The following is a 21,980-nucleotide window of genomic DNA, read 5'->3' as shown; positions in this document are numbered from 1 at the left end:
CAGCGGGTAGGGCGTTTGCCTTGCACGCGGCCGACCCGGGTTTGATCCCCGGCATCCCATATGGTCCCCCAAGCACCGCCAGGGGTAATTCCTGAGTGCAAAGCCAGGAGTAGCCCCTGAGCATTGCTGGGTGTGACCCAAAAAGAAAAAAAAAAAAAAGAAAAAAAAAAAAAAGAAATATTGAATGTAACCAAAGTAAACAGAATGTAAAATGAAACTTATCAGTTACAAGGTAGGGGATGGGGGGGGCGGGATGGGAGGTGTACTGTGTGGGGTTTTTTTTTTTTTTTGGTGGTGGTATATGGGCACTGATGAAGGGATGGTTGTTTCAACATTGTATAACTGAGACCTAAGCCTGAAAGCATTGTAATCTTCCACACAGTGATTTAATGAAATAAAATTAAAAAAAAAAAGATAAAATTGTTCCCCAGAACTGGAAAGACAGTACAGCGGGTGGGGTGCTTGCCTTCCATGTGGCTGACTCAGGTTCGATCCCCACATCCCACATGGTCCCCTAAGCCCCATCAGGATTTATTCTGGAGTGCAGAGCCAGGAGTAATCCCTGAGCACTGTCAGGTGTTACCTGCTCTGCCCCCCACTAAAAAAAAAAGCCAAACCAAACAAAATAAAATGAAAAAGTAGGGCTCCGGGGACCATATGGAATGATGCCTGGGATTGAACCTGGGTTGGCTGTGTGCAACGCAAGCATCCTACCCACTGTGCTATTGCTCCAGCGGCTGGAGCTTGAACGTTCTTAACGGTGACACTCGCCAGGAGGTGACTGCAGAGCTCCTGCACAAACCTGCAGTGCTCGTACAAACCTGGCTGGGGTGCAGCCGAAAATCAGACAGGATCGCACATGTGGGGCCACAGGGATTTGAACTCGTGACCACACCCTTACAAGACAGGTACCATACGCCCCTGTGCTGTTCCTCTGGGTATGAGGGAGTTTGCACTTCTGAATCTGATGGGCAAGTAAGGCCTCCTTGAGAAAGTGAATGAAACGTGAGCAAAATCCTCAAGGGGGATGAAGCCAGTGGATGGAGGCGTGTCCAGCAGGGGGCGCTCCAGAACAGACAAGAGGGTGACCTGAGCTACTAGGGGCAGGTGAGGCTGGAGCCGTGGATGGAGTCAAAGGTGGGAGATGTGGGGAAGGTGTGGGCTGGAATGGCTCTGACCTTCATCCCGGGGTACACAGAGGCACAGGAGGACTTAGCAGGGAGAGACTGAGTTGGGGGGCCCCAGGCTACAAGATTTGTTGCTAGAGTCCAGCTGTGGGATGGGGTGGGCACTGGAGTCAGATCTGACCAGCAGCAGGTCAGCTGCTTGACCCCACCATCCTGGGCAGATTTTACAGGCAAAGAGAACCCAGAGCCAATTGACAAATGTCTTTATTTTTGGTTTGTCTTGCAATGTCGCGGATTGAACCCCGGGTCTCGCGTGCCAGGCAAGTGCTTTAGTGTTGAGCCACTGACCTAGACAAGTCAATTGAATGTGGTGTGTGAGAAACACAAAGGAACTGAGGACATCGCCAAGGCATCCCAAAGTGACCCTCTGGGATCTCAGCTTTTGCTGGAGGAAGAGACCGAGGCTCTTAGGGGACTGGAGCCTTCAGCAGTCACAGGCCCGAGCTTCGAACCCAGCAGCTGTTGAGTCCAGGTCAGTCCACCCGTCACTGTCCGTGGTCCCCACCTCTTCCCAGCCGCCATGCGTGCACTGGGTGACACCCCAGGCGTGTCCCTCAGCCACATTCCCCTGGCCACAGAGTCATCTGCGTCACTCATAGTCACTCATTGTCACCCGTGTATTGTGTCACTGGCATCAGCACCTGTCTTGGGTGGGGCTGAGACATGCCGGGAGGCTGGCAGGACAGTGGGGGGTCAACCCCGACCCCAGTGTGGGTAAGACTAGGATGGGGGAGCTCAGGCCTCCCCCCTGTTCTGCTGCCCAGCCTGAAAAGGGGTCAGGGAGGGAGTGAAGAAGCCAGGTGGCCTTTGTCTTCCCCTGAGAACCCCACTCCCCACAGCCCAGTGGATCAGCTGCCAGTGGACAAGGCAGGAAATACATCTAGGAGGACACAGAACTTAGAGGGGCAGTGGGCACAGAGGGGTTGGGCGCCAGACGGAAGGAGAAGGGGTGGTATGGAGGAGTTGAGAGATGCCTCAAAGGTGTCAAAGATCCTTCAGTCAGGCCTACTGGAAGGAAGAACAGGGAACCTTCTAGAAATTGCTAGAAGCAGGTGTGCTTAGCCAGTCACTGAAGGAGGAGGCCAGCCTGGGGTCAGGGCCCCATATCACCTGTCACCCGGTCCTCTCTTTGTTCCTTTCAGAGTAAAAAGTATCCCCTACCCCCAGGGCCACAGAGAGAGAGAGAGAGAGAGAGAGAGAGAGAGAGAGAGAGAGAGAGAGAGAGAGAGAGAGAGAGAGAGTACAGTGGGGCACTTGAGCTGCACCAAGACGACCTGGGTTTGATCCCCGGTGCCCCATATGGTCCCTGAGCACTGTCAGGAGTGATTCCTGAGTGCAGAGCCAGGGGTAAGCCCTGAGTATGGCCGGGTGAGGACCAAACCCTCCAGAAACAAACAAACCAAAACCAAAAGAGAAACAAGGGGCCAAAGAGATAGTACAAGCAGACAGGGCACTTGCCTGGCATTGTGGCTGACCCAAGTTCAGTCCCCAGCACTCTATAGGGTTCCCTGAGCACCGCTGGCTGTGGTCCCCAAACAAAAAGCCAACCAACCCACCCCCACAGGCCTCCATCTATTCTCTGACTATGCTGTGGCCCCTTGATGCCAGGGGTCCAGCCGTGTCCCTGCGATCCTGGCATTGCTATCCTCTGCCAGCCGAGGGCACCTCCCTGAGCCCAGATATCACCTCCCTGTGAGATCTCTCTAATCCTGGCACCTCCATCACGTACGTGGCTTCCCACTCCTCACTTTGTCATTTTCTTTTTGTTTTTCTTTCTTTTTTGGCTCTTTGGGTCACACCTGGTGGTGCTCGGGGGTTACTCCTGGCTCTGCACTCAGGAATCACTTCTGGCGGTACTTGGGGGACCCTATGAGATGCTGGGGTGACCACGAGTAAGGCATCCCCCATTTTTCAAAGCACTGATCACCCTTGACCCTGAGTGGTGTGGGCTTTTAATATGCCGAAGGGAGCATGAGCCCTGTGAGGGCAGAGATCTGGGGTGCTGCCTGTAGTATTGGGTGGGGTGGGGCCCAGCGGACACAAGGTGGACACCTGAGATATCCAGGCTGAGGGCCCAGAGAGATAGCCGTGGGTAGGGTGTTTGCCTTGCATATGGTCAACCTGAATTGGATCCGTGGCATCCAAACGGTCCCTGGAGTACCACCAGGAGTGATTCCTGAGTGCTGAGCCAGGAGTAACCCCTGAGCACTGCCAGACTAAAAACAAACAAAAAAAATGCAAAAGAAAGGAAAATAAATCTGGGCTAAATAATGAAGGATGAGGGGGAGGGAGGAGGGAGAAGAATGAGGGAGCACGTGGCTAGGAGCTGCTTGTCAGCCAGGCCGCAGGCTGTGCGGGTGGGATATGGGGCCCTGTCTTGTCCCCTGTTGGAGTGCTGTATCACTGTGTCACACCCTCACTAGGTCCTGGGTCCCAAGGGTGGAGCAGGAGGAGACGGCCCCACGGGCCTCGGCAGGAAATGGCAGAGTCCAGGAACCACAGCGGAATGTGTCTTTATTCCCGAGGCCCAGGGCACCGCACCCAGTGGGTGCCACCCGGGACCTGCCCCGTGTCACTCGGTCACTCTGGATGGTCCCAACAGTCAGCGGGGACCCCCACTTCTCTGGTGGGGGACAGCTGCTCCAGCTTGCACCCCGCACGCACGCACGCACAGGGCCTCCAGGGGAGTCAGGGCCCCGCCCTAGCTCCCAGCTGGGCCTGGCGGTGCTTCTCACACCCGCCCGGGCAGCAAGGCTGGGTCCGTCACACAGGGGACCCCTCGTCTCTAGAGGTACAACATCCGGCCCTGCAGTGGTCTCACCACCCAGATGTCGTCCACAATCTTCCCATCCTGCAAAGGGGAAAAGAGAAGGCCGTGAGGGGCGAGAGCCCAGACTCGGGTCAGAGCCATAGTCCAGCAGGCAGGACACTGCCCTTGCTCTCTGCCCACCCAGGTTCAAGTCCCGGCATTCATATGGTCCCCAGAGGCCCTGAAATATGTCCTGACCACAGCCTGGTGCGGCTCCCAAACCAACAAAACAACACACACACACACACATTCACGCACACACACAGTCTTTCTCTGTCTCTCTCACTCACACATACACACACATACACACAGATATGAAAGTCCACACAGAGAGCAGTTTAAGTGCTGTGTGCCTTGGGAGAGTGCACTGACCTCTCTGAGCCTTACTTTTCTCCATCTGAAGAGTGGCAATGACAGTCACAGTCCCTACCTCTTTTGATATTGTGGGGACATGACTGGGTGGCCACCGTCCATCAGCCTTGGCACGGGGCTGACTTGGGAGCTATCTTCTGTGTTCCAAAACCCAGGGGCACCCAATGACATCAGGCGTGCCAAAGCCGGGCCCTGGAGCACCAGATCTTCGGGCCATCAAAGCCAATTATTTGAAATACAGAGCGTGTCTGGAGCTGGGCGATGGCTTAGGGCTGGAGCACTGGCTTTGCATCACCCCAGGCTTCAGCCCTGCAAGGTCCCCCGAGCCCCTCTGGGAGCATCCCCAAGCTCGAAGGCACCCCTGAGCACTCTCAGGTGGGGGCAAAAACACAAACAGCAGCATTGACCAAAGATTAGTCCAGATAGTTAAGGCACTTGCCTTGCATGTGGCTGACCCCAGTCGTTGGCTTTTGTGTTTGTTTGGGGGCCACGCCTGGGGATGCTCAGGGGTCACTCCTGGCTCTGCGCTCAGGAATTACTCCTGGTGATGCTCGGGGGACCCTATGGGATGCTGGGGATCGAACTTGGGTTGGCCGCGTGCAAGGCAAACGCCCTACCCGCTGTGCTGTTACTCTGACTCGGCTGACCCGTTTGATCCCCAGCACTGCACAGGATGCCCTAAGCTGTCAAGGGTCACTCCTGAGCACAGGGTCAGGTATAGCCCCTGAGCACTGCTGCCTGTGACCTAACCTCCCTCCACCCCAAAACACACATACATAATAATTAAGGTGAGTGCAGGTAAGAGCTGGAACCCAGGCGCTGGGCTGCATGTTTAACCTCCTCGGCCGCCCCTCCTGACCTGGTCATCAGACACCTGCTGGATGTGGACATGGGTCCCGTTGAGGATGTGTAGCCGCGTGTACCCGTATTCCTTCACACGCACTGCACTCCAGGGCCGGGGGAAGATGACAAAGGGGGTCAGCCGCTCCTCGCAGCCCTGCCGGACAAAGAGGCTCACCGTGGGGGCCACCCTGATGGATAGTGGAAGCTTCTTCAGGGCAGCAGAACCCCACTGTCCCCAGGGACGGCCAAGCTGCTACGGCTTGACCTCCTTAGCGCTCATGAGAGGCTCGTCGGACCCACCAAGCCTTTCCCCGACCCTTGACATTGACGTTTGGAAAACCACATGGCTGCCTGTACAAGACTCTGACGGCAGAAGTGTCTATAGAAGGCCTGAGGTGGAAGCCTCCCCCCTCAAAAAAAAAAAAAAAACCACCGTGGCGGTAGGATGAGTTAAATAAATGATGGTGTGGCCACCACAATGCGCCTTTATCCAGAAAGAGGGCTCAGAAGTATTGAGAAGGGGAAGATGCGATTTCTCAGAAACCAAATCAAAGAAATCAGTTGGTCACCAGTCTGGCTAGCAGTAGACCTTCCTAGGAGTCTTTTAAAATGACACCACCCCCTGCTACCCACCCCACCACCTCCCTGGCCTGGCTTGGGGGCTGGGGCAAGGGCCTATCCCTGCAATAGGAAGCCGGGCCACAGGAGCCGAGGAGGAGGAGCTAGAGAGTCAGTTTTCAGCCATGGGTGGCAGAAAGAAAGGAAATTTGCACGGTCCCTAAGCATCTCTGGGGAGAGGCTAGTTAATTACCAACAGGAAACTAACAAGCATCTGTTAATTTCAGAGGTGACAGGAGAGCAGCTGGTTTGCAGGGGCCAGCACAGGACAGGGAAGCAAGTGACCCCAAAGCACATCAGGAGCAATGAGCTGTGCCCCCGTGGGAAACTAAGGCTCACAGGGGTTCAGGGGTCACCCAGCAGGAGGCACTTAGAAGCACAGGGTAGTGCTTTTGTGTGTTTTCACCAAAAAAAAAAAAAGCGTAGTAACTTCAACCTAATTAGGCGCATGCTTCAGATTGACTCCCTGAAATTATTGAGGGATATTCTACAAAATCAATATGCTATGAACTTGGAGATTTTCAAAGTCATAGAATGAAGAAAGAGCAGGGATGGGTTTCTGACTAAAGGAAGCAAAGAAAAAAAAAAAGAAAAAATGGGAACTAGCTCCGGGGCTGGCAAAAATCAATCGATCAATCAATCTTTGATGTAAACAACATGACAATTGGTTAAATTGGAAAGAGCTGGTAGACTAGATGATAGTATATTATCAATGTTAACTCCTCAACTGCCATTATTTTACAGTGAGAAAGTAAGAATGTCCCTCAAAAGATTACAGGGGCATCTGTTGGTGATTTACTGTTCTTTAGATCTCAGTATTTCAATGAAAAGGCACCTTGTGCGCTGGAGGCCTGAGATCCAGCTTTGGTACCTCCCTCCAAGCTGAGTGCCATTTTGGGGTGTCCTGAAGCCAGACATGTGCAAACACCACAAGAATAAGGACCAACCTCAAGGAGGGCCACAAGCAAGGAGTGGGGAGGGCGGGGATGGGGGAGTTGAATCAAAACAGCAACAGAGGGAAGAGATGGAGACATTAAAAATAAAGGTGGAAGGGAACGGGACATTTGTGGTGGGAAATGTACGCTGGCAGAAGACGTGGGTGTTGGAACACTGTATGTATGACTGAGACTCAATCATCAACAACTTTCTCTCACTGTACTTCAATTACAAAAAACAAACAAACAAAGGTATGCTGTAAAGGATGAGAAAAAGGACCAACTGCCTCTGGGTAAAAGGAGCTCTCATTCATTATTTGTTGAGATTGGAGCCGCAGTACAGAGGGTAAGGTGCTTGCTTTGCTGGCGCCAATCTGGGTTCAATCCCTGGTAACCCATACGTTTCCCCGAGCACTGCCAGGAGTAATTCCTGCATGCAGAATAACCAGGACTGACTCCTGAGCATTGCTGGGAGTGACCCCAAAACTAAAAAAAAAAAAAGAGAGAAGAAAAAGAAAAACCATTATTTGCTCCAGGGAACTCGAACTGTGAGTCTTATCTATCTATCTCCATTTTGGGGGGTGCGGGTGGGGGCGTTTCCGGCCCTAAACATAATTTTTAAAAGACCACCCAAGAAATGTGACAACTGAGTGCAGGGCTAGGAAGTGGTGTGGAGGGCCGGTGTCCACCTCCTGCCACTGTACCGTTTGACTTCCAATCATGAGTGGTTCTTACTAATGTGTGAGCCTCATCTTTAAACGCCAGCCTTGGGGCCAGGGAGAGAGTTCAAAGGGCAGGAGCACATGCATGACATGCTCAAGGCCCTGGGTTTCAGCCTGGCACCTTAGTCTCCCAAGCACCATCAAATGGAACCCTGGTGGGCCCCCATGACGACGAAGAAAAAAACCCTCCCTCCATCCCCATCAACCTCACACCTGGCAGAAGGGCCCCCAAATGAAGGCAGGGCTGGCAAAACCACCCAGGCATGTTGGCAGGACGCATGAGCTGCCTCAACGAGCCTTCCAACAGCCCAAACTGGAACAGACCAAGCAACAGTCTGAATCACAGCAGCACCAGATTAGGACCCGCAGAATCCAGTCAATGACCCAGGAGCGCGCACCAGTATGAATCAATAACTCACTGACCGAATAAATGGGGCCAGAGAGATAGTGCTCCCTTTGAGGGGTGGGGTCTAATGAATCAATCAAGGAGGCAGGAAGGAAACCAAGTTCCCATCAGAACGCAGCAGGGATGGAGGCTGCAGGGAGGTGGGGAAATGAGCCAGTGAGTGTTTGGGGAGAGATGGGACATGTGCGATGTGTGTGGTACGTCTCTCTCTCTCTCTCTCCCTGCAAGCGCTGGAGGGATAGCACAGCGGGCAGGACGCTTGCCTTGCGTGCGGGCGACCCAGATTCGATCACCAGTATCCTATATGGTCCACTGAGCCCTGCCAAGAGTCAGGAGTAAACCCTGAACACCACCAGGTGTGGCTCTAAAGCAAACAAGAGAGTATTAATAACATCTTTCAAAAAATAAAACAACAATGGGGCCAGAGTGATGACACAGCAGGGAGGGCATGGCTGACCTAGGTTCAATCCCTGGCATCCCATAGGGTCCCCCAAGAATACCAGGAGTAATTTCTGAGTGCAGAGCCAGGATTAACGCCTGAGCATCGCCAGAGGTGACCCAAAAAGTCAATAAAGAAATAAAATAAATAAATCAAACAAAGCCTCAGACCTTGGATCCGTTCATTAGACCTGGGCCAGCTCCACCCCTGCCACTTAGTGGCCCAGTGACCTCAAACTAGGTGTGCGACTAGCAGAGCCTCTGTGTTTGCATCTGTGCAATGGGCCTGCTTCAGGCATGGCTGGAAGCAGGGAGAACAAAGGCCCCCAAGGGAGGCAGCGAGCGAGACCCCACTCCGTGCCCCACTCACGGCAGATCCTGTGATGATGTGCACGGGGCCTCGGGGGTTGGTATATGGCATCTCCCGACTGCCATTGAATACCTGCGGAGGGGACAGGGTGGGGCCGTGTCACATAGGTCACATCTGGGTCTGATCTGCACTCGCTCCCACCGGCCCAAAGCCTCACCTGGTAGTTGTAAATCGGCCATAGCCGTTCATAAGAGTGTTCGTGGGCCCACAGCTGTAGGTCGACCCCTGAGACAGAGCGGAGTAGGGGTGAGGCCCTGGGGTGGGAGAGCTGGAGGGCGGGGGGTGGGGGGGGAGCGTGGGGCGTGGCAGGGGGAATCACTCACCGTATTTGTAGAAAAGATCCTCCAGCCCATACAGCTTTCCCCGAAGGCCTTTGCGTACCTGGGCAGACGGGCAGGGAGGAGCGGCTGGGGTGAGCCAGGCTGCCCCTCTGGCCCCGGGCCCCGCGCGGGGAGGGCCCTCACCTTGCTCTCGTGGCGCGTGCAGTCGTCCAGATCCAGATTGGAGCAGTACATGGGTCGGTGGCCCATGGTGATGAGCCACGGGCGGGCAGCCCGGTTCTTGTTGGCTTTCTAGAGAGGGGGCCCAGGGTGAGGAGGAGCCCCCAGGGTGGGTGGGGGGAGTAGGTGGGGCGAGGCCAGGGGAGGAACCCCCGCTTCCCGGTTACCTGGAGATCTCTCTCCAGCCACTGAAACTGCTTCTCTACCAAGTGGCGGCCGTAGTGGAGGAAGAAGTAGACCTCGGTGGAGAAGGAGATGATGTGTGCAGGACCCACGTCCCAGCTGCGAGAGGTCCAAGGGCGGGGGTCCAGAGTGAGGGTCTCCGCTTTGGGGATGAAGGCGGGGCCCCAACACCCCCACCCTGGCCCCGGGTTACCTGTACCACAGGCCTTCAGTGTCCCCTGGCATACTGAAGCGAGCCTTGTAGTTGGAGAAGTTGCTAGAACAAAGAGAACGAAAGAATCGGGAACCCCATCTTCCTTCGCTTAGACCCAGCATGTGAGTCCCTCCCTTCCCTTCTTTTCCCTCCCCTTCCCTCCTCTCCTCTCCACGCCTCTTCTCTCCCCTCCCCTCCTCTCCCTTCCCCTCCCCTCCTCTCCCTTCCCCTCCCCTCCTCTCCCTTCCCCTCCCCTCCTCTCCCCTCTCAACTCCTCCTCTCCTCTCCTCTCCTCTCCTCTCCTCTCCTCTCCTCTCCTCTCCTCTCCTCTCCTCTCCTCTCCTCTCCTCTCCTCTCCTCTCCTCTCCTCTCCTCTCCTCTCCTCTCCTCTCCTCTCCTCTCCTCTCCTCTCCTCTCCTCTCCTCTCCTCTCCTCTCCTCTCCTCTCCTCTCCTCTCCTCTCCCCTACTCTCTTCTTCCCTCCCTCAGTTGAGTCTGAAGGGGCTAAGGTGAGACACCAAGAACGATGTATTGACTTTTAGGGACCTCCTACCCCCACAGCCCCCGGCCCTTACTAGCGTTCCTCGTGGTTGCCAGGGCACGTCATGTAGGGCAGACTGGCTGCCACGGGTTCGATGAGCCGCATGAACCTGTCCCCGACGCGGCCATTGTCCTGATCCATGTTGTAGGCAAAGTCTCCTGGGGGGTGGGGTGCCGAGAGAAAGTGAGGACCCTGAAAGGACAGAGCTGGCTGCTTGGGTAGGGGGGTGTGGCTGTATGAACCCATGGTGGGGGGGTCTCCAATGCCTCTTGCCTACCAGCCTGGGCACCTGGAACCCTTCCCTGCACTTCTGCTGCCTTTGGACCCCTCAGGACGCTGCTGGTTTCCTTTACCGTCTAGCCAGACCCCGTCTCCCCCGGCCCTGTCCCCTCCCGTCGCATGAGACTGACGTCTCTTGGTCCTGTTTTGGACCAGGCACAGCTCCACGCTCCACACCCTGAATCCTCAAAGCCCGGCAGGAGTGGGGTGCTACTGCCCTCCTCGCTGCAGCGGCGGGGCCTGTGGCCTGGGAGGCTTCCAAGTTTGCCCAAAGTCTCAGAGCTGGGGAATGAAGACTCAGGGATCATTCCCCCAAACCACTGAGGCAGGGTGGACAGTCAAAGGGTCCAGCAGCCTGTTGAGTGCTGAACGCATCAAAGCCCTGGAAGCAACAACAGAGGGAGAACCAGTGCCCGCTGCTGTCAGCTTGGGACGTTCGCCGGGTATCTGGTCAACCAGACGCCAGCAATGCAGCCAACTGTTTTGGAGGGTGGAGCAGTGATTTGGGGGTCACACCTGGCAGTCAGGGACTAATCCTGCTTGGTGTTCCTGATGATGTTTGGGGATCCTGAGGTACTGGAAAGTGAATCCAGGATGCCCACATGCCTGGCACTCCTGAGCCACTACTGAATAATCATCACACTTGTTCTTAAGTAACACCAGCACAATTGGGGAAAATAAAAAAAATAGAAGGTGTGCTGGATGATGGAATAGCTAAGGCCGATGCCTGGCGTGGGTTGACCTGGTTTGCTTCCCAACAACACATGGTTTCCCAGCACCACTGAAAGCAGCCCCAGATTCCCCCTGGGGAGGCCCAGGTGACCTCCAGGCCCACATTACTGGACCCTCACGTTGAACTGTGGCCTGGTTGGCTGAGAACCACCAGGATAGGATCCCCTTTGTTTCCTGACATCACATAGCCATCCCCCCAGAAAGGGTTCACATAATGACCACTCCCCACTTTTTCGTTAAATAAATAAATAAATAAAAACTGGTCTAGGGTCTGGAGCAATAGCTCAGCGGGTAGGGCGTTTGCCTTGCACGCAGCAGCTGACCGGGGTTCGATTCCCAGCATCCCATATGGTCCTCTGAGCACTTCCAGGATGATTCCTGAGTGCAGAGCCAGGAGTAACCCCTGTGCATTGCCAGGTGTGACCCAAAAAGAAAAATAGAAAAAAAAAAACCTGGTCTAAACTTGCAACTATGATATGATGAAGCCAGTGTCACCTGCGACCCCCCAGGGCCAGTCCTATCCCCTCCACAGTCCTGGCACTGCCACCCCGATGCCCCTCAACTCTCCCCCACCTCCAGCCGTATCCGTGTCCAAGCCTCACCCACGTGGAGAACGGCATCATACAGGCCCTGCTGGGTGTCCCGGCGCAGCCTCGGGAGGGCCTTGGGGTTGTCAGCCCCCAGGTCCCCGAACACAGCCAGCCGGGGGCTCCACTGGGTCCCTCGCTTCAGGGCCCTGAAGCGGAACCGGCGGCTCCAACCTTGAGGGCTGCCACAGCGGTACACTGAGGGACAAACAAAGGGACGGTCACCATGAGGGGTGCCCAGGGGGTCTCCCCCCATGGACCCCTACCTCCACCCATCCTCACCCCTGCAATGGCCAGAGTAGCCCAGCCCGAGCTGCCTTCCCTGTGCCCCTTCTCAGCCACCTCCCAGTCCTCACCCTGCCCCCCGCCCCATCCCCCACAGCCCCACCTCGAACCTCTCACCATACTGGGCTCCAGGCAGCAGCCCCCGCAGCGTGACCCGGTGGATGTAGAGCTTCCGCCGAAGAATCCCCCCGTCCACAAAGGGGCTGGCGGTGCCCTGTGCCCGCAGGAACAGCGGCCCCGAGAGCTGCGTGCCGAACTGTACCTCGGAGCGGGTGGGGACCCAGGTGGTCCAGGTGACAGTCATGGAGCCTGGCTCCCCTGGGGAGGAAGGGACAGAGACGTTGAGGTACCTGGGCAGGGCAGGTGTGGGTCTGATGAGCAAGGCGGGGGTCCTAACGGGTGAGTGGGGCGCTCTTAACCAGTCATCAGTGATTAGGGTTCCGCAGCTGCCAGGTTTTATAGAGCCCAGTGCCGGGCACGCTGCTTCTCTGGGAGGAAGTCAAGCTGTGCTCACGGCTTCCTCCTGGATCTGTGCTCAGGGATCACTTCCGGAGGGCTTGGGGGACCCTATGGGCTGGCAGGGATTAAACCTGGGTCATCCGCATGCAAGGCAAGCGCCCTGCCTGCTATACTAACTCTCAGACCCCACCTCGGTTTCCTGATCTTGGAACTGGAACCCTCAAGATGTCTGGGACCTGGTGGAGGAGCCCATGGCACAGGCTCCACGGAGAGGTGTGGTTTAGTAATGTTGAGGTCCACCATAGACACGGACGAAGGAGGATGTCCCTTGAGGGCAGGACCGCGTGGCTGGGGGTGTGGAAGAGACACGACCCTCCCTTTGGGCTGTGCCACTTGATGACCTTCACACAAGAATGAAAGCCCCTAATGAAAGCCCCTTTCTCGCTCGTGACTCCTAATGAGCAGGCCAGGACTGCAGAGGGGATGACAGTGGGTAGACTCCATCTTGGGTGGAGGCTGACAACGGGTGGAATCACATCTTATGGTGCTCAGGGCTTCCTCCTGGCTCTGTGCTCAAGAATCACTAATGGCAGTGCTCAGGGAAATTCTGCATAATGGGAGATCTAACTAGGGTTGGTCATATGCAGGGCAAGTGCCTTAATCCTGGTGCTATCTCCTCTTCAGCCCCTGGGAGGGTGGGTTTTTTTTTTCAATTTTTTTATTGAATCACCGTGAGATAGCCCATTACAAAGCTGTTCGTGATTGGGTTTCAACATACGGTGTTCTAACACCCATCCCTCCACCAGTGTACATTTCCCAGCACCAATGTTCTGTTTCCCTCCCCAGTTTCTACCCCCCCATCACTTCCCCCCCTCTCCCTCTCCCTCCCCCACTCCCTCTCCTTTTCCCAGGCAGGGTGGATTCTTTCACGTCCACTATATCCTGTGAACGGATATGGGTCCAGCTTTCTCACACATTGTCTGGACTTAGGAGATTGAGGCACAGGGACGAGGGCTGCTGTCAGGAATGAAGCAGCAGGAGATGTGACAAGTATAGGGTGCTGGAGGCCCACCCGATGTCTCAAAGGAGAGCCCCCCAGGAAGCAGTTCCCCTGCTACCACATCTGGTACCTCTTAGACTCCGGGGTGCTTAACTTTCAGGGAGCAGAGGGAACTTCCTGCGAATCCAGCCGTGTAGGGATAGCTCCTCAGTTAATAATGTTCCCAACACTTTTGGGGCTGGGAATGTAGCTTGAATGGCAGAACGAGCAACTGCCATGCATGAGGCCTGAGTTCCATCCCTGACACGGTATGTTCCCCTGCTTCTATCATAGGGTGGGGATCACGTGCCCTGAGGCGTGGCCTGAGCACTAGTAGACTTGAGTACTTGGTGGCATGGCCCTTCCAACTATAAAATAGAGAGTTAGATGAAAACACTGACCAGAATGGGCCAGAGAGATAGCATACAGGCAGGGTGTTTGCCTGGCACGCAGCCCATGGGGTTCAATCGCCGGTATCCCTCGGTGACACCGGAGGGATCCCTGAGCACAGAGCCAGGAGGAAGGCCTGAACACCTCCGGGTGTGGCCCCCCAAACAAAACAAAAGTTATGAGTCAGGCTGAGGGAGGCCAGAATACACCCTGAGGCTAGGCGAAAATCAGAATGTCAGGGCCAGGGAGACAGTGGGATAGGCTGGGCACAGGCTCTGCGCGCAGGGGCCTGGGTGGGACACTGGATAGCAGGTGGTCCCCTAAGCACCATCTGGGGAACCCTCCAGCACAGAGCTGGGAGTGGTCCCTGGGCACCACCAGACATGGCCCTGAGAACGAAGGAAAGCAGTTATAAAGTTATATGAAAGCTGTGGCGCTTGCGGAGCCCAAGGAAGGCAAGAAATCACATGTGCGAGGGGCTGGAGTGATAGCACAGAGGGTAGGGTGTTTCCCTTACATGCCGCCGACCCGGGTTCGATTCCCAGCATCCCATATGGTGACCTGGGATAGAACCAGGCGTGTGTGTGTGTGTGTGTGTGTGTGTGTGTGTGTGTGTGTATCTTTGGGGGGGAAGGGGTGTTGAACTACACATGGAAGTGCTCAGGGTTTAATTCCTGGCTCTGTGCTCAGGGATTCTCTTGAAGGTGCTTGGGGGACCCATATGGGGGGCTGGGGTTCTATCCCAGGTCACTTTCTTTTTTTTTGTTTTTTGGGTCACACCGGGCGATGCACAGGGGTTATTCCTGGCTCTGCACTCAGTAATTACTCCTGGCGGTGCTCGGGGGACCATATGGGATGCTGGGAATCGAACCTGGGTCGACCGTGTGCAAGGCAAACGCACTACCTGCTGTGCTGTGATCCAGCCCCGCCAGGTACTTTCATGCAAGGCAATCTCCTTAACCCCTGTGCCGTCTTCTGACCCTACATTGGCTTTTAGCCCACAGAATAAATTAAATATCCCCGAGTCCATGTCCACATATATAGACTGTTCACTAGATCAACAAGAAGGGAATGGGTGGATGGCCCAAAGGGCTGGAGTTCATGCTTTGCATGTAAGAGTTCCGGGTTTGAGCCCCAATACCGTATGGTTCCCTGAGCATCTCCAGGAATAACCCCCCAAAGCACTTCCCAAAGCATTTCCAGGAGTGACCCCCACAAAAAATTAGAAAGGAACAAAGTATTAAAAGAAACATCATTTCCTTAGAGTGAAATTCCAAGTGGAGAAAGGGAATTGGAAAGTTAAAACCTTGCAAATAGGTAGGGATGTGACTTGGTGGTAGAGCCCTTAGCGTGCGTGTTTGAGGCCCTGGGCTCCATCCTCAGCACAGCCACCTTCATTCCCCCCCTTCCCCCACCAGCACAAAAGAATCACAATTAGGCAAGCATCATGCTAAAAACTGTGGCAGACACAATCTACAGACAAATGCTGGGTGAAGGTTTCAGGAGGAGAAACATGACTTGCATAATCTCAAATCCCTCTATATCCCTCAATCCCTCTACATCCCAACATATTTATTAACTACAGAGGAAACAAGAAAAGTTCTTGGGCTAGGGAGATAGTTTTGTTTTTGCTTTCTGGGTCATACCCGGTGATGCTCAGGGGTTACTCCTAGCTCTGCACTCAGGAATCACTCCTGATGGTGCTCGGAGGACCATATGGGATACTGGGAATCGAACCCAGGTCGGCTGTGTGCAAGGCAAATGCCCTACCCGCTGTGCTATTGCTCCAGCACTGGGCTGGGGAGATAATATCGTGGGGAGGGCACTTGCTTTGCCAACCAGGTTCAATCCCAGGCATCCCATATGGTCCCCTGAGCCCCTCCACCTGTGATCCCTGAGTACAACTGGGTGTGGCCAAAAATAAAAGAACAGCTTTCCAGGGGCTGCAGAGAGAGCTCAGGGATTAAGGTATTTGTCTTGCATGTATCTGACCCGAGATCCACTCATGTATGGACCCCTGCCCAAACCCTGCCCTGAGTGATACCTGTGCACAGAGCCAGGAGTAAGCCCTGAGCACAGCAGCTGTGGCCCCAACCCAAAACAAACAGAAGAATCAAATCTCTGCAGTGGAGGAATCCAGCACAAGGGACCAGCAGGGATCACAGGGTGGGGGCAGTGAAGGCCACCCTCCATCATACCAGCAAGAAGGCTAGAAGGATGTCATATCTGTGACCTTCTCCCCAAACTCCTTGATTCCAACCACGAGCAAAATCAGCCTGAAACAGGGTTTCTTGCAGACCCACTCAGCAGGCAAACCCTGTGTGGGACCAGGAGCAACTGAGAACTGGGATAATTGGGGAGATCAGGAAGACACAACAACTGGATCCAATGTGGAGTCCCAGGCACCCCACTCTGGGGGTTCCTGTACCCCCATTCAGGGCACAGGATCTCCTTTGCAGCATCCCACCCTGATCTGGTGTTCGTCTCCCTCGTCTCTATCAGCAGGGCCCCTCCAACCTCGTTTCCATCCTGTGCCCCTGCCCCCCGGTCCTCCCAGTTGGACCCTCGTCTTGCGCTGTGGCCCTCTGACTTATGGGATTTTTCATCTGCACTCAGGAATTACTCCTGGCTCTGCTTGAGGGATCATATGGGATGCCAGGGATTGAACCTGGGTCAAGCCACATGCAAGGCAAATGCCCAGCTCACTGTACTATCACTCTGGCCCCTGCCTTTACTCTTTACCATTGATTTCTCTGTCTTTCTCTTCGGAGAATTCCACATATTTGTTAGAATTAATATCACTCGGCAAGCTACCAAGAGTATCCCGCCCACACGGCAGAGCCTGGCAAGCTCCCTGTGGCGTATTCGATATGCCAAAAACAGTAACAACAAGTCTCACAGTGGAGACATTACCGGTGCCCGCTCGAGCAAATCGATGAACAATGGGAGGACAGTGCTACAGTGACAGTGCTACAGTGCTAATATCACTAGGGCTAGAGCAATAGTACATCAGGTAGAGCATTTTCCTTGCATGTGGCTGACCTGGGTTCGATCCCTAGCACCCCATTAGGCTTCCGAAACACTGCCAGGAGTGATCCCTGAGCACAAAGTCAGGAGTAAGTCCATGTATTGTGATCCAAATATTAAACAATGAATTAGTACTGTCCCTCACTAAAACAATCTTGCTTCACTAAACAGGAAGCAACAATAACAAAAATAGGAGGGACTGGAGAGCTGGCTCAACGGGCTGGGGGCAGGCTTTGCAGGCAGGAGCCCTGGGTTTGATCCCTGACACCACATGGTACCTGGAACACCACCAAGTACAACTACCCAGCAATGAACCAGGACCACTCCTGAACACGGCTAGGTGTGGGAAGAAAATCCAAAACAAAGCTAACACACACAACATACCACACACACACACACACACACACACACGCACACACACACACACACGTGGAATCCTGTCCTGGATCTTGGGGGGAAAAAAAAAAGGGTGTTAGTGAGAAAACTGTAGAATTGGAACAAGGCCTGTTTACGACCAGGTTTTACTCATGGCCCACCAGAGCTGTGAGATCCCAGGAGAAGCTAGGAAGAGGCCAAGGGAGTTGGGAGGGTATTTTTGCAAAATTTCAGTCAAATCTCAAGTTAGTACAGCATTTAAAGTTTCGAAAGCCAAGCCCAGGGCTGGAAGGCTGGAGCATGAATACAGTGGGGACGGCACATCTGATCCGCGTTGGGTCCCCGGAATCTCCTATGGTCCCCTGAGCATCCACAGGACTGAACCCTGAGTGCAGAGCCAGGAGAAAGTCCTGAGCACTACTGCGTGTGGCCCCCAAACCGAGCCAAGACTGCCAGGGCAACCTGCCTCGGGTTACATTCCAGACTCAGAGAGTGGGGTCAGCCCCCTCATCTCCCTGGGCCCCTGAGCCTCAGTTTATACGGGTACAATGGGAACCACAGTAATTGCTCCTGCTTCAGGCCAATGTGAGGTCAGCAGAGGTACCCAGTCAGAGCACCGCTGCATGAGAAAAATCTTTGTTCTAATTACTGTGGAGGCCAGACAAAGGGATGCTGTGAGCTCCTGGGGGCTGTCACCTGGCAGCTCCCTGAGAAGGTTCATTGTCCTTGACTCCACAGAGGCCTGCAGGCAAAGGACTGGCTCCAACGTTACTGGCCAGCAAATGCCAAAGCTCTTTCCTGGGCTTTGGAGTCTGCAGAGCCACAAACCTCTAAGGAAGGTTTTTCTCTAGGTACTGGGGCGGAGAAAGAGTACAGCAGGGCCGGCGCTTGCCGTGCATGCAGCTGACCCAGATCTGATCCCTAGTACCCCAGAGGGATGCCCAAGTTCTGCCAGGGGAAATCCCTGAGCACAAAGCCAGGAATAAGGCCTGAGCACTGCTGAGTGTGGCAAAACAGTAACACACACACACACACACACACACACAAACGCAACCACAAAAACTAAAATCCTCCTCAGGATCAGAGCGATAGTACACGTAGGGCCTTGCAAGAGGCTGGCCCAGGTTTAATTTCCCAGCACCCCCAAATGGTCCTCCAAGCCCTGCCAGGAGTGATTCCTGAATGCAGAGCCAGGAGGAAGCCCTGACCACTGCTGGTCCCCAAGACAAAACAATTTATTTATTTATGTATTTATTTTTGCTTTTTGGATCACACCCAGCGAGGCACAGGGGTCACTCCTGGCTCTGCACTCAGGAGTTACCCCTGGCGGTGCTCAGGGGACCATATGGGATGCTGGGAATCGAACCTAGGTCGGCCACGTGCGAGGCAAATGCCCTACCCACTGTGTTATCGCTCCAGCCCAAGACAAAACAATTAAAAAAAAAAAAAAAGACTTTCAGGGGCTGGAGCAATAGCACAGTGGGTAGGGCATTTGCCTTGCATGCGGACAACCCAGATTCGATTCCCAGCATCCTATTTGGTCCCCCGAGCACTGCCAGGAGTAATTTCTGAGTGCAGAGCCAGGAGTAACTCCTGAGCATCACCGGGTGTGACCCAAAAAAAAGCAAAAAAAAAAAAAAAGAGAGAGACTTTCAGAGATGTACATTAATTCACACTTCTCCTTAAACTTTCTTTTGTACAAGATAGGGTTTTTTCCCATGAAAAATGTCATTTTGGGTGGAAACTTTGTTTGGATTCCTGATACCTCACAATCCCCTGAGCACCACCAAGAGTGACCCCTTCACACCCAAAACTGAGCTAGTAGGATCCTGTGAGCACCACCAGGTGTGACCCCTCAGAACATACACACACATGCCATTTTCCTTAACACAGACTGGTTTATGTGAAATGATTTGATAGATGCTTATAAATGCCCTCATTTAATTTTAAGATGACAAAAACAGATGACTATACACCCCGAAACTAAAGCTGCTTGGCATTCTCTGTGACTTTGAGCACCACAGAGAGTGAACTAAAACACCACCACCATGAGCCAATCTCCATCCGGCCCTTCCCAGGCAAAATCTTGCCACTTGTGGCCTCAGGAGAATCACCCCACTTTCCAGATGAGAAAACTGAGGCCTATGGGATTAGTTGCATGTCACGGTCACACGGAGGCAAGCAGCACCGCTGTGGCTTGGCCAGGGCACTCTGGGGCAGAGGTCCTGAGTCCAGAGTCTTACTGAAGGTCTGGGGACAGGTTGGTGGTAGAGGCACCGCACCATCAGACCTTCTTTGGTCTGATGAGGGGGGCACATCTTTTTTCTTTCGGCCCATACCCGCTAGTGCTCAGGGCTTATTCCTGGCTCTGTGCTCAGGGATCAAAGCTGGCTTGGCCACGTGCAAGGCAAGCAGCTGTTTGATCGCTCCGGCCCCATTTCTTTTTTTTTTGGGGGGGGCTCACACCAGGCGATGCTCAGGGGTTACTCCTGGCTCTGCACTCAGGAATTACCCCTGGCAGTGCTCAGGGGACCATATGGGATGCTGGGAATCGAACTCGGGTCGGCCGCGTGCAAGGCAAATGCCCTACCAGCTGTGCTATCGCTCCAGCCCCTCCGGCCCCATTTCTTTAGGTTTAAGGTTGACTGTGCTGCCAGTCAGGTCCTGGAGACAGCCAATGACACAGCCCAGGACAGCATCAGACCCCTTCACAGAGGTGGGGGCTCTCAGCAGGGCACCCGAATCCCTTCCCCTACAACCAGCTCACCCCTGCTGTATAGCCCCATTGCTCGGAAGTGGACTACTGAGGCTCGGGAAGTGCCCAGGGCCCCACCGTGACCTACCATGTGGGGTTCCAGGGCACATCACCAGGTCATCTATAAATGCTCAGGGAGGGGGTCCCAGACACTTACCTGGGTAGGACAAGTGAACTTGTTCTGGGAGGGCGCTGGGAGGCTCCGGCCGTGCCCAGGCCCCCAGGGTGGAAAGCAGTAGCAGACAGCAGCAGGGCAAGGGGGGGCGAGGGTGGGGCATGGTGGGGGGGAGAGGGGGAGGAGAGGAGAGGAGAGGAGAGGAGAGGAGAGGGGAAGGGCAGGTTTTTCTCAGAGGCGCTGCAGGGGCTCAGGCTGGGTCCCCAGGGAGGCAGGTGGCCTGAGGCTGGAGGAGAGAAGGGAACTGTGAGCTGGAGCTTGTGGCCCCGGCCGGCCGGCCAGCCAGCCGCCCGGAGTTTGCTGAGCACTTTGCATAGAGTCAGCGACGCCTCCCAACATTCCTGCGCGTGCTGGCTGCTGCATCACCCCGCAGTGCCAGTGAGCACCCCGTGATTCAGCTGCACCCCAGGACGTGGAGGGAGCTGGTCAGGCTGCTCCCTCTGGCTGCAAGAGACTCCGTAAGGGTTGGGGTGGGGAGGGGCTCCTGGTGAGTGGCTCCTGGCAACCCCATGCCCAGCCTTCTGTCCTTATCTCAATGACCCGAATTTCTTCAACCTCATTTCCTAACTCCAGGGGGGTCCACCCTGTCCCCAGGGAACCCCTTCTCCCTACTCCATTTCGATCCTAGTGACCCCAAAGCCCAGCCCCCACCCGAGCCCCCGCCCCCCTGGAATTCCATGCAGGAACCAGGGGGCTCAGTCCACCTGACTGGGCATCCCACCCTGGCTGCAGTCGCTCACCCCATCTCCCCCCCGGAGCTCCAGGGGTACCCCTCTAGCTCCCCATCTGCACCCGCACGCCTCCCGGTCCTTGCAAAGCAGCTCCAGCTGGGGTTGGGGGCGGGGACTGGCGGGTTGTCAGCTGGAGTGAGGTGCGGGGCGCCCTCCCGGACCCCAGCTCACCCTCGGGGGCGCCAGCTGCTCGCACGCAAAGCGCGTCTGCGGCCACAGTGCGCCTTGGCGGTATTTATGAGTTTGGAGGCGCCCGAGCCTCCTGGCCGCCCACAACCGTCCCAGCCCCGGAAGAGCCGGCCGCCTGGAGATGACGGGCTGCCCAGACAGCCGGGGCCCCGGGTCCCACAGGTCAGGCCGGTCCTGAGCGCCCCACGCCCACCTGCCCACCCCCCCGGGGGCGGGGCGTGGGAAGGGGCACCCAGCAAGGTTTGGTAGGTCGCCGGCCGCAGCCACCACCTCCAAGCTGGCCACCAGGTGAGCACCCGGTCAGGTAAGGCTCATCGCGAGGCTTATCCCTCAGGTGACCCACCCCACAGCTGCGGAGGCCCCCTGAGGGCACGGACATGGGCCCCCACCCCCCAGCCCGGCAGAATGCAGGTGTGTTGGGCCCTTGCCAATGACCCGGGAATTTCCCCCAGTGCTTCCCATCTCCAGCCTTCCGCCTCTCTCCCCTGCTTCCCTCTTCAAGCTTAGCCCCAGATTCCTCCCCAGAACCCCACCGCCCCCCCAGTAAACAAAATGAAATTCCACCAAGGCCAGCGCTGTTCCGTGCTGCGGGTCTAGGCGGGTTGCTGGGTTCCTGCCTGCAAAAAGGAGGTTTTCCACGTTCCAGCCGAGGTAAGGATTAACCAGACACCTGACGCCCTCCTGGCCCCGAGCAACTCTTATTTTCCGGTCATTAAAACATGAACTCTAGCCCCGGGAGACAGCACCGCGGGTAGGGCACCTGGCTTGAACTCTCAGGACCCACATTTGATGCTCGGCATCGCATATGCTTCCCCCACCCGCCCTCCTGCGCCCTGCCAGG

The 21,980-nt window shown here is 55.3% G+C and overlaps 1 protein-coding gene across 1 annotated transcript; it reads right to left on the bottom strand.

Moving 5' to 3' along the window:
- Window positions 1–3,754: 3,754 nt before the first annotated feature.
- ACP7 (acid phosphatase 7, tartrate resistant (putative)) lies at window positions 3,755–20,322 on the bottom strand. The gene is made up of 12 exons (XM_004617290.2): window positions 20,202–20,322; window positions 12,117–12,317; window positions 11,730–11,912; window positions 10,151–10,274; window positions 9,577–9,639; window positions 9,368–9,482; window positions 9,165–9,272; window positions 9,024–9,081; window positions 8,858–8,925; window positions 8,701–8,772; window positions 5,228–5,365; window positions 3,755–4,038 (listed from the first exon to the last, which is right to left on the bottom strand). Exons 1-12 carry the CDS (start codon window positions 20,320–20,322, stop codon window positions 3,973–3,975), a joined length of 1,317 nt encoding a protein of 438 aa, XP_004617347.1. The 3' UTR covers window positions 3,755–3,972.
- Between the last annotated feature and the right edge of the window lie 1,658 nt (window positions 20,323–21,980).

The sequence above is a fragment of the Sorex araneus genome, chromosome 8 (assembly GCF_027595985.1).
Source record: "Sorex araneus isolate mSorAra2 chromosome 8, mSorAra2.pri, whole genome shotgun sequence".
NCBI classification, from domain to species: Eukaryota; Metazoa; Chordata; class Mammalia; order Eulipotyphla; family Soricidae; genus Sorex; species Sorex araneus.
The sequence above is the reverse complement of the archived record's forward strand: the minus strand, read 5'-3'. Positions and strand labels throughout refer to the sequence as shown.

Excerpts from the sequence above, each read along its gene's own strand:
- ACP7 (XM_004617290.2), bottom strand. The coding sequence starts at position 20,322 with ATGCCCCACCCTCGCCCCCCCTTGCCCTGCTGCTGTCTGCTACTGCTT. Across the intron at positions 12,318-20,201 it reads AGTTCACTTGTCCTACCCAG|GGGAGCCAGGCTCCATGACT; the intron begins GTAAGTGTCTGG and ends CTTCCTCCCCAG. Across the intron at positions 4,039-5,227 it reads AGCAGGTGTCTGATGACCAG|GATGGGAAGATTGTGGACGA; the intron begins GTCAGGAGGGGC and ends TCCCCTTTGCAG.